This window comes from Oncorhynchus mykiss, chromosome 25 (genome assembly GCF_013265735.2).
Source record: "Oncorhynchus mykiss isolate Arlee chromosome 25, USDA_OmykA_1.1, whole genome shotgun sequence".
Taxonomy (NCBI): Eukaryota; Metazoa; Chordata; class Actinopteri; order Salmoniformes; family Salmonidae; genus Oncorhynchus; species Oncorhynchus mykiss.
The window spans coordinates 17,054,451-17,066,773 of NC_048589.1; the positions used below are offsets into that span (position 1 = coordinate 17,054,451).

General features: G+C 42.9%; 1 protein-coding gene across 2 annotated transcripts; it reads right to left on the bottom strand.

Annotated features, from left to right (window-relative positions):
- Positions 1–2,877: 2,877 nt before the first annotated feature.
- LOC110505449 (lysozyme g) lies at positions 2,878–8,650 on the bottom strand. 2 transcript variants are annotated; one of them, XM_021584675.2, is made up of 8 exons: positions 8,260–8,650; positions 7,500–7,583; positions 7,182–7,381; positions 4,653–4,809; positions 4,435–4,560; positions 4,131–4,181; positions 3,739–3,900; positions 2,878–3,517 (listed from the first exon to the last, which is right to left on the bottom strand). In XM_021584675.2, exons 1-8 carry the CDS (start codon positions 8,261–8,263, stop codon positions 3,408–3,410), a joined length of 894 nt encoding a protein of 297 aa, XP_021440350.1. In that variant the 5' UTR covers positions 8,264–8,650; the 3' UTR covers positions 2,878–3,407. The 2 variants fall into 2 exon arrangements, with proteins under 2 accessions (XP_021440350.1, XP_036818675.1); XM_036962780.1 differs by lacking the exon at positions 4,131–4,181.
- Positions 8,651–12,323: the final 3,673 nt, after the last annotated feature.

The following is a 12,323-nucleotide window of genomic DNA, read 5'->3' on the forward strand; positions in this document are numbered from 1 at the left end:
AACTGGGATTCCTGGGAGTGCATTCTGTTGAAGATCATCAAAGGTAAGTGAATATTTATAATGCTATTTCTGACAAATGTTGACTACACAACATGGCGGATATCTTTTTGGCTTGTTTGGGCTCTGAACGCTGTATTGCATGGTGTGCTTTTTCCGTAAAGTTTTTTACAAATCTGACACAGAGGTTGCATTAAGGAGAAGTTTATCTAAAGTTCCATGTATAATAGTTGTATCTATTATCAATGTTTATGATGAGTATTTCTGTGAATTGATGTGGCTCTCTGCAAAATCACTGCATGTTTTGGAACTACTGAACATAACACGCCAAAGTAAAATTAGATTTTTGGATATAGATATGCACTTTATCGAACAAAACATACATGTATTGTGTAACATGAAGTACTATGAGTGTCATCTGATGAAGTTCATCAAAGGTTAGTGATTAATTTTATCTATATTTCTGCTTTTTGTGACTCCTCTCTTTGGCTGGAAAAATGGCTGTGTTTTTCTGTGACTTGGTGGTGACCTAACATAATCGTTTGTGGAGCTTTCGCTGTAAAGCCTTTTTGAAATCAGACACTGTGGCTGGATTAACGAGAATTTTCTTTAAAATGGTGCCTAATACTTGTATATTTGAGAAATTGGATTTATGAGATTTCTGTTGTTTGATTTTGGCGCCTTGCAAATTCACTGGCTGTTGGCGAGGGGTTCCGCTGAACCCCAGTTCTAGACAGGTTTTAAGTGTGGGTCACACGTGCCACACACAATCCTGTCCCTGATAAGAGAGTCGGTGATTACTCCAAAGTTGCAGGTGGCCACTAGAGTCCTCAATTCAGTGAGATATTTGTCTAAACTCTCATCTCGGCCCTGAATTGGCATGAAAACATTCCCTCTCAATTGTTGAATTTTTCTTGGGATCACAAAATGCATCCAGTGCTGCAATTACTTCCTCAACAGAGAGATTGTCTTTTGTACTACCCATACACAGGGTCTCACAAATCTTTCTACCTTTTACCCCAATGAGATAACACAGTAGCTTCACTTTGTACAGTGCCTTGCGAAAGTATTCGGCCCCCTTGAACTTTGCGACCTTTTGCCACATTTCAGGCTTCAAACATAAAGATATAAAACTGTATTTTTTTGTGAAGAATCAACAACAAGTGGGACACAATCATGAAGTGGAACGACATTTATTGGATATTTCAAACTTTTTTAACAAATCAAAAACTGAAAAATTGGGCGTGCAATATTATTCAGCCTCCTTAAGTTAATACTTTGTAGCGCCACCTTTTGCTGCGATTACAGCTGTAAGTCGCTTGGGGTATGTCTCTCATTTTTGAACCATTCCATTGTAGATTTTGCTTTATGTTTTGGATCATTGTCTTGTTGGAAGACAAGTCTCAGTCCCAGTCTCAGGTCTTTTGCAGACTCCATCAGGTTTTCTTCCAGAATGGTCCTGTATTTGGCTCCATCCATCTTCCCATCAATTTTAACCATCTTCCCTGTCCCTGCTGAAGAAAAGCAGGCCCAAACCATGATGCTGCCACCACCATGTTTGACAGTGGGGATGGTGTGTTCAGCTGTGTTGCTTTTACACCAAACATAACGTTTTGCATTGTTGCCAAAAAGTTCAATTTTGGTTTCATCTGACCAGAGCACCTTCTTCCACATGTTTGGTGTGTCTCCCAGGTGGCTTGTGGCAAACTTTAAACAACACTTTTTATGGATATCTTTAAGAAATGGCTTTCTTGCCACTCTTCCATAAAGGCCAGATTTGTGCAATATACGACTGATTGTTGTCCTATGGACAGAGTCTCCCACCTCAGCTGTAGATCTCTGCAGTTCATCCAGAGTGATCATGGGCCTCTTGTCTGCATCTCTGATCAGTCTTCTCCTTGTATGAGATGAAAGTTTAGAGGGACGGCCAGGTCTTGGTAGATTTGCAGTGGTCTGATACTCCTTCCATTTCAATATTATCGCTTGCACAGTGCTCCTTGGGATGTTTAAAGCTTGGGAAATCTTTTTGTATCCAAATCCGGCTTTAAACTTCTTCACAACAGTATCTCGGACCTGCCTGGTGTGTTCCTTGTTCTTCATGATGCTCTCTGCGCTTTTAACGGACCTCTGAGACTATCACAGTGCAGGTGCATTTATACGGAGACTTGATTACACACAGGTGGATTGTATTTATCATCATTAGTCATTTAGGTCAACATTGGATCATTCAGAGATCCTCACTGAACTTCTGGAGAGAGTTTGCTGCACTGAAAGTAAAGGGGCTGAATAATTTTGCACGCCCAATTTTTCAGTTTTTGATTTGTTAAAAAAGTTTGAAATATCCAATAAATGTCGTTCCACTTCATGATTGTGTCCCACTTGTTGTTGATTCTTCACAAAAAAATACAGTTTTATATCTTTATGTTTGAAGCCTGAAATGTGGCAAAAGGTCGCAAAGTTCAAGGGGGCCGAATACTTTCGCAAGGCACTGTAATCCTCAGGTTTTTCTGTCATTGTAAGAGCCATGTACAAATTGAAATCCTCTTTCCATCTTTTCCAGGTCAGTGCTAAATTACAATCAGTCTATTTTTCCCGGAGGTTTCAGTGCATTTTCCATGGCGATTTATTTGTAGAATGGAATGTTAGCTACTCACGAATCTGCTTGTATCCAATAGACAGCTAGCTTTTAGCATAAAGTCCCTCACAATAGCCAGCTAACATTGACGTTCGGCGCGATGACTAGATTGTAAACTCTGCACTTTTTCAAACTGCCGCCTGGGATGTATCCTTCATTTACATCGATGAGATCCAGGTTCTTTAGAGTACCGCTGTCACAATGTTTCCATATGCTTTGTGTTGTAATCACGACAGACAAAGATATATAGTTAAGCAAACTTTACTAGGCATGTTGTCAAGCAGCACATTAATAAAGTAAGTAACAACTGGTTTCTGTTTCCTTTTTTAACATCAATATGAGTAACATCAATATTGCTACCAGTCCCACCAAGACAGTCAACTAAAAACATTCCAAAAGGTCAGAAAATAAGAAATGTTTAATTATATTGGGCAATGACAAGTTGCTGAAAGATTCAACTACGGAAGAAACTTGGATGAGAATGTTGGAAGTTGTGTAATTATTACTGGGTGTAGTCATAATTTTCAACATGTTCATAAAAGGTTAATTTTTTTATTTTTTTTATACCATAACCATGGCTGTAGAACCACTGAGCTAATTTCAACTGCAAAATTAGGGAACAATCCTCAGAGAACCTCTTTTTCTTAACAGCAGAGTTGCAATGGATTTTTTTATTTATTCAGTTGACAAGTAGAATACTTTAAGCATGCAGTATCAACAGTGTGAGGGTGTATTGCACTACTGACAGGTGTTCTTCAAAGCCTCTATGGAACATTTAAGAAATCTTTGTTTTCAGCCATCCCACAGCTCCTCCCATTGCTCCTCCGATGGCTGCTCCCGCACTTCCAACAACTGCAGTGGCCGTTCCCGAGAGCCCTACGGCACCTTGAGGGAATACCACACAATGTCTGTCACGGTCTCACTCACATCTGAGATCTACAAACATCCAATACATCAAAGTAAAAAAAGCAAAACAATCTATGATCCATTCAGTTCAGTCGTATGAGCTTTTAACAGTTAAAAACCCCACCATCATCTTAGCTTTCATTCATAACTCATTGGCATTGAAATATTGTATCTTTGTTCATCTTTGGTTCGATCCTTACCTGCTGACTGTAGAATAGCAACAAGACTCCCTGCTGCTACCCCACCTCCATTGGCTATGGCCGCGGCAGACATCATGCCTGCTGCTGTTGATCCAGCTGCAATCCCGCCAGCACAAAACCCGATCCCTGTGAGGACTATTGGTGCCAGGGCAACAGCAGAACCTGTGAGGCCAAGCATACAAACATTTTAAAACACAGCCAACCTCATTAAGAGTTTGACAATGTGACATTCCAATGACACTTTTACACGTATATAATTATTCGTAAATTCTTGTTGTTTTATAAGTAAATCAACCACACAAAAAATATATACTATCAAGATACAGAAATATTTTACTTTATGAAAAGTTACTTGATGAAGTACAATGTTAATGCTGATAAAATGATGATACCTCCTCCCACTGCAACTCCCACTACAACAGCTGCTACTTTAATGAGGTTTGCTAAATAGGGAAGAAAATAGAGTATATACACAATGAACTACAATTTTAGATTTTCAGTACATTATAGCATCGGCATTTTTTTAAATAAAATGAATTTGTGACTGTTTGGCATCAACCATAAGAGTTTGCTGAAAGACTTAACTAAACAAGAAACTTGGATGAGAAGGTTTGAAGTTGAACCACAAAGTGTAATTATTATTTGGTGTATTTATCATTTTCAACATGTGTATAATGGTTTATAACAGTTATTTACTTGTTTCACGATAACCATGTTTGTAGAACCACTGAGCTCTGGCAACAACATCATTGGAGTAGTGAGTGTCCACTTCCTCATATGACTCTACACGGTCATCTCCCTTATTGTAGGCTGCTATTCCCCCTGGGTAAACAACATATTGCAATAGTTGCATATTCAATTGAAACAGGTATATTCATTATTTTTATAAAAAACTCTGAGAAAAAGAGTATTACCTTTCAGTTGCTGCTCCTTGGTCCATGAATTAAATTTCTCCTGGATTCTTTTGATGAACAAAATCAGAATTTCAGTGCCTTGTTGGAGATGCTCCTCACTGTTCCATTCCCCCTTTGGAGTGTGCCCGCCACCGCTCGGGGCTGGGGTAGTGTCAATCTGTAAAAATGTGTGATTTTTACAGAAATCACCAGGGCTGTGGCGGTCACGAAATGTATGAGTTTCCTATAGGCAGAAACTCAAACAGGAAGTACCTGTGCTTAGGACTATTCAATGCTGGTCTGACCAATCAGAATCCCACGCTTCAAGATCGTTTTGATCACGCGGACTGGGATATGTTCCGCGTAGCCTCCAAGAACAACATAGACAATTACACTGATATGGTGACTGAGTTTATCAGGAAGTGTATAGGAGATATTGTTCCCACTGTGACTATTCAAATCTACCATAACCAGAAACCGTGGATAGATGGCAGCATTCGTACAAAACTGAAAGTGCAAACTATCGCATTTAACCATGGCAAGGTGACTGGGAATATGGCCGAATATAAACAGGTAAAACATCAGTACAGAGACAAAGTGGAGTCGCAATTCAACGGCTCATGCACAAGATGTATGTGGCAGGGTCTACAGACAATAACGGACTACAAAGGGGAAACCAGCCACATCACAGACAACAACGTCTTGCTTCCGGACCAGCTAAACACCTTTTTCACCCACTTTGAGGATAACAGTTTCACCGACGCTGCCTGCTACCAAGAACTGTGGGCTCTCCTTCTCCGTGGCCGACGTGAGTAAGACATTTAAGTGCGTTAGCCCTCGCAAGTCTGCCGCCCCAGATGGCATCCTTAGCTGCGTCCTTAGAGCACGCGCAGACCAGCTAGCTGGAGTGTTTCCGGACATATTCAATCTCTCTCTTTCCCAGACTGTTGTCCCCACATGCTTCAAGATGTCTACCATTGATTCTGTACCCAAGAACGCAAAGATAAGTGAACTAAATGACTACCACCCGTAGCACTCACTTCTGTTATCATGAAGTGCTTTTTTCACCTCTACCTTACCTGACACTCTAGACCCACTTCAATTTGCCTACCGCCCCAATAGATCCACAGACGATGCAATCGCTATCGCATTGCACACTACCCTATACCATCTGGACAAGAGGAATACCTATGTTAGTATCTGGTTCATTGACTATTGCTCAGCATTCAACACCATAGTACCCTCCAAGCTCATCATTAAGCGAGGCCCTGGGTCTGAACCCCACCCTGTGCAACTGGTTCCTGGACTTCCTGACGGGCCGCAGCCAGGTGGTGGAGATAGGAAACAACACCTCCACTTCGCTGATCCTCAACACTGGGGCCCCACAAGGCTGCATGCTCAGCCCCCTGTAATCCCTGTTCACCCATGACTGCGTGGCCACGCATGCCTCCAACTCAATCATCAAGTTTGCAGATGACACAACAGTAGTAGGTCTATTACCAACAATGACAAGACAGCCTACAGGGAGGTGGGAAGGACCCTGGGGGTGTGGTACCTCTCACCCAACGTCAACAAAACAAAGGAGCTGATCGTGGACTTCAGGAAGCAGCAGAGGGAGCACCCCCCTATCCACATCGACGGGACAGCAGTGGAGAAGGTGGAAAGCTTCAAGTTCCTCGGCGTACACATCACTGACAAACTGAAATGGTCCACCCACACAGACAGTGTGGTGAAGAAGGCGTAACAGCACCTCTTCAACCACAGGAGGCTGAAGAAATTTGTCTTGGCACCTAAAACCTTCAAACTTTTACAGATGCACAATTGAGAGCATCCTGTCGGGCTATACCACCGCCTGGTACGGCAACTACACTTCCCGCAAACGCAGGGCTCTCCAGAGAGTGGTGCGGTCTGCCCAACGCATCATCGGGGGCAAACTACCTGCCCTCCAGGACATCTACAGCACCCGATGTCACAGGAAGGCCAAAAAGATCATCAAGGACAACAACCACCCGAGCCACTGCCTGTTCACCCCACTATCATCCAGAAGGCGAGGTAGGTACAGGTGCATCAAAGCTGGGACTCAGACTGAAAAACTGCTTCCATCTCAAGGCCATCACTAGCACATTAGAGGCTGCTGCCCTATATACATAGCCTTGAAATCACTGGTCATTTTAATAATTGGAACACTAGTCACTTTAATAAGGTTTACATATTTTGCATTACTCATATGTATATACTGTATTCTATCCTATTCTACTGTATCTTAGTCTATGCCGCTCTGACATTGCTCGTCCAAATATTGATTTATTCGTAATTTCATTCCTTTACTTTAGATTGTGTGTATTGTTAGATATTACTGCACTGTTGGAGCTAGAAACACAAGCATTTCACTACACCAGCAATAAAATCTGCTAAACACGTGTGTGACAAATACAATTTGATTTCAATTATCAAATATAATGTCAACATTTGACCTCAGGATGGGAATAAATAAGATACAATTTCAATTAAATATGAAGGCACTGCTTATTCCCTCAAACATGTGCCTACCTGCATAAGTCCGAAGGCCTTGCCATTGTCCCCCCTGCCGTGCTTGTCCAGTCCTGTCCCAGCCCGGGACTCTCTTGAGATGATGCCACAGATAACAGCTGGGTCCACTTCATTCCTCTTTGCCACCTTCATTATGAGTCTCTTGTACTTGTCCATGGCAGCACGGTCATGCTCTGCCATTCTGTGAGATGCAATCACCCCTTCAGGAAAACAGTAAAGAAAATGATAGCATTTATTTTATGAAATTGATTATATGAAATTGATTAATACTGGATATTGTATTGAATATTTGTGAGTGAATAGCCTGAAAGCGCATACCTTCGTCATTTCCCCCATCAGCTTTTGCTGTCCTCAAGGAAGCACCACTTGTTTCTACCTTCATAATGTCTCCATAAGGAGGCGCTAAATGACAATCAAAAAGAATAAGTAGCCTGTACTTGTGTCCACTTTTTTTCAGATCATGGAAATTCATATTTTGCAACCCCCAACAGTGTTTCCACAGCTAAAGTCAAAATTGGCAATATTGTAAAAATTCATGAACATAATGTGGTTAGGCATAAGGTTAGCAGCGTGGTTAGAGTTAAGGTTAGGTTTAAAATCTAATTTCAAATCAGATAAATTGTAGAAGTTTATGACTGTGGCAGCTAGCGATTACCAACACAGAACCCGAAACATATGCACACAAACACCAGGGTTAATCTGGGGTCAGACTCAGCCACAATGCAGTGCCACACAACATTAAAGCTGAAGTGTTGGCTACTAGCTTTTTGTACAAACCCTGTTATAGGCTGTCAATGTGCCAAAACAGTAATGCATAGCGACACCTAGCTCCGGAAAGAACATATTTCCCTGGTTAAATTAAAAATATGAATTATGTCCACATCAACCAATAGGTCAACATGTTCGTAAAGTTAAATCAGTTGGCTAAGAATTAGCTCTCGAGAACCCAATGCCATCTAGGGAGAAGGACTACTAGCTAACAATATGCCAAATACCATAAATACTTTAAGAAATTTATAAAAGTATTTTTGCAAATACTTCCCAATATTATGCAGAGTAATTGATAAATCAAGCGCACCCATGTTGTTGTCGCTTTGAAGTTCTTGAAACTGGAGGATCCTCAGTCAAACACACAAACCCAGCAATATGATTTCAGACGACTTGCTTCTTACTCCCTATCGATTTCTGAAAGATCTGTTGATGTTGAAAAATACAACACAACAGATCTCAAACGTTCTAACAGACTCTTAACTTTCGATTTTGCTCTTTCCAATCTCGCGAGGTGTATCCCTGACGTAGATGGGGAAAGTAAACAGCAAAGTATATTTCCGTTACGACTATTAGCATTGAAACGCGAGGCTCAACCGCCACTGCTTGGTACCCTGGCTACCACTCTGTGCAAATCGTCAAGCGAGCCCGTGCACATGAGGAAATACTGTATGTGACAGTAAGAGCGAGTCTTGCATCTCAATATGTGCATTGCTACCCGTGACAACGTCATTTCGCTGAGTCAAGCTTTATAATGGTAGTCCACACAATTTACAAAATGCAGGCCTGTTTGCAGACAGAGTGCAATCCACGCGTTTGGTTTACCTAGCCACTGTCGAAGGTGTAGTATTTTCTACAACAAAAAAAGTTGTAAATGCCATTCTCAAATCAATGATCTCAAAGTAAGCATTGTTATAGGCAGTGCTTGACTTGGGCAGGAGCTCACCAGAGCTGAATACTGGCACCTCAAATGTTCTACTGTTGGAGCTCCTGTTCCTCTTATAGAATATTAGCTAAAACAATATTGTGGAGTTTCTGCATCTACATTTACACAATACCTACACCCAAAAGGAGTACCGGCACTTATTTCAGTGCAAGTCAAGCACTGGTTATGGACACACCATTCTATGTACAGCCTATAAATCTGCAACCACAAACGTAATTTTATACAGACAAATGCTTTATTTTTCATGCATTTTCACTTTATAAAATGCAATAATCTACTAAATTGACATGCTATTAATTATTAGAAATAAATATTGGTATCAAAAAAGGATTAGCTACTTCACCAGTTCAAACTTATATGGCAGTCACAGATACTAAACAGAGAAGCAAGCAGACAAAGCAGTCACATTGCCAAGACTAACTCCAAACTATGAACTATACTCGCAAGCTACCATTTCCTTGGATTCAAAGGGCTAAAAGGAACAATAAAGACTCAGTTTTTAGTGTTGTTGTTGTTACTGACAAAAGATCTGACAGGATTGTCACTCAGAAGGGAACAGCTGATACAGTCTAAGTCGAAACTGCAAATAGATTCATCAAAAAAACAAGAACGCCTGCAAAAAGATTAACGCAGCCATATTCGTCTCTTGAATCCAAGCAGAAAGTTAGTCTGTCTTTTAAAAATCCCAGTAGATCAATACATTTCCTTTGCAGTCACTGAATCATGATGATCAAAATTGGAAGTACATGTACAGCTATCTAGAAGAAGAATTATGGACAATATGGATATTTCACCCAAAAATGTCACACGCATCTAATCAAATAATATTAATTATGAAAGAAAATACAAAATAAGCGGATTCATTCATCGGTATCACAATCCAATTCCATGTGTTCAATACAAAGGCAGGTTTGCTCATTGTTTTGTAGACTATCCATTGGTGCAAAGAAACACTACCCACAATAGACATAAGTAAAGGCTAATACAATGGAGGAGTACAACTGATATGAATGTATAGACTTCAATCCACACCAAAGCCAAACTATAAATGGAAGTTGCCAATGATGCGGACTTAGGAGTAACCCAAAGTTACTTGCAAACAATGCAGTTGGGTTACTTGTATCTCTGCATGTCCGCAATATTGTAAAACATTTAAATTGCGTACATGTTTCCATATATTGTACCTGGTAGGACACTGATGGGGTGATTTAGAATTGTGTGCAGTATATTGATTGCTGGAAACAGTTGCACACATTTCTCTTCTGATGAAAACAATGTATTATATTCTGTGAGCGTATTGCTTCCGTCCCGCTCCTCGCCTCGAACCAGGGACCCTCTGCACCCATCGACAACAGTCACCCTCGAAGCACCGTTACCCATCGCTCCAGAAAAGCCACGGCTCTTACAGAGCAAGGGGAACAACTACTTCATGGTCTCAGAGCGAGTGACGTCCGTTCCAGTTCCGCTCCAGGCTCTGGCTGGGCCACTCAAGGACGTTCAGAGACCTGTCCCGAAGCCACTCCTGCGCTGTCTTGGCTGTGTGCGCTTTGGGTCGTTGTCTTGTTGGAAGGTGAACCGTCGCCCCAGTCTGAGGTCCTGAGCGCTCTGGAGCAGGTTGTCATCAAGGATCTCTGTACTTTGCTCCGTTCATCTTTGCCTTTATCCTGACTAGTCTCCCAGTCCCTGCCGCTAAAAAACAAACCAAGCAGCGTGGTAATGGGCAGCAGCAGCAGCGGCCAAAAACACAAGACTCCTGGACTTGGGAGGAGATTTTGGACGGCAAGGGACCCTGGGTACAAGCAGGGGAATATCGCCGCCATAAAGCAGAGCTGGAGGCAGCGAAAGCGGAGAGGCGCCGGTATGAGGAGGCAGCACGGCAGCACGGCTGGAAGCCCGAGAGGCAGCCCCAAAAATGTATTGGGGGAAGGCACACGGGGAGTGTGGCGAAGTCAGGTAGGAGACCTGTGCCAACTTCCCATGCTTACCGGAGAGCGAGAGGGACCGGGCAGGCACTGTGTTATGCGGTGGAGCGCACGGTGTCCCAGGTGCGTGTGCATAGCCCGGTGCGGTACATTCCAGCTCCTCGTATCGGCCGGGCTAGAGTGGCCAGGTGATTACTCCGGAGCTGCCGGAGTCTCCCGCCTGTCCGGCGCTGCCGGAGTCTCCTGCCTATCTGGCGCTGCCCGAATCTCCCGTCCATTCGGGACCCGTGGCGAGGGTCCCCAGTCGGAGGTCGGCGGCAAGGGTTGCCGCTCGTAAGAGGCCAGGGGGGCAGTTGAGGAGGCGGACAAAAACTGTGGTGAAGTGGGGTCCACGTCCTGCGCCAGAGCCGCCACCGCGGACAGACGCCCACCCAGACCATCCCCTATAGGTTCAGGTTTTGCGGCCGGAGTCCGCATCTTTGGGGGGGGGGGGGGGGGGGGGGTACTGTCATGTTCTGACCATAGTTCTGTTATTTTATTCTTTGTTTTAGTATGGTCAGGGCATGAGTCGGGGTGGGCAGTCTATGTTTGTTTTTCTATGTTTGGTTTCTGTGTTCGGCCTAGTATGGTTCTCAATCAGAGCCAGGTGTCATTAGTTGTCTCTGATTGAGAATCATACTTAGGTAGCCTGGGTTTCACTTTTGGTTTGTGGGTGTTTGTATCCGTGTGAGTGTTTGGGCCACACGGTACTGTTTCGGTTTTGTATATTTCACGTTTATTATTTTGTTCCAGTGTTCAGTTGTGTTTTTGAATAAATCAATATGGACACTTACCACGCTGCATTTTGGTCCGATCCTTACTCCTCCTCAGACGAAGAGGAGGAAATCCGTTACAGCCACCACCACCATGAATCACCATGGGGATGGTGCTAGGTTTCCTCCAGACGTGACGCTGGCATTCAAGCCAAATAATTCAATCTTGGCTTTATCAGACCATAGAATCTTGTTTCTCATGGTCTGAGATTCTTTAGGTGCCATTTGGCAAACTCCAAGCGGGCTGTTTGTAAAGTAAAGGTATAGCTTTAAAACACTAAAGTGCATTATGGGTAACGTAGTAAGTTAACTTTCGTTTTCGATTCAATTGTGGTGGCGGAGATGTAGCCGAACTGTGAGCCATGCTCTTTTTGCTCCATTAGCTCACCATTTTATTTTGTCATTCAGACTACATCCATTGATGTACAAGTTTAATAAATGTGGAATTTAGAATTCCGTGGAATTCCAGACCAACACCTCATTAGCAGTGGATAAGATCCCCAAATGTGGGAACTACCCCAGAGCATCGTACATTTCTCAGAACCTGGCGCTAGCAAGTGAACGTTAGCCTGAGCCATCCCGACTACGGTCTGGAGGCAACGCAGGAAAGGTAACAGGGCTGTCATGTGCCTTTTACTGAGGAGTGGCTTCCGTCTGGCCACTCTACCATAAAGGCTTGATTGGTGGAGTGCTG

Excerpts from the sequence above, each read along its gene's own strand:
- LOC110505449 (XM_021584675.2), bottom strand. Across the intron at positions 4,810-7,181 it reads AGGCCTTCGGACTTATGCAG|ATTGACACTACCCCAGCCCC; the intron begins GTAGGCACATGT and ends ACATTTTTACAG. Across the intron at positions 4,182-4,434 it reads ACATGGTTATCGTGAAACAA|CAAACCTCATTAAAGTAGCA; the intron begins GTAAATAACTGT and ends TTCCCTATTTAG.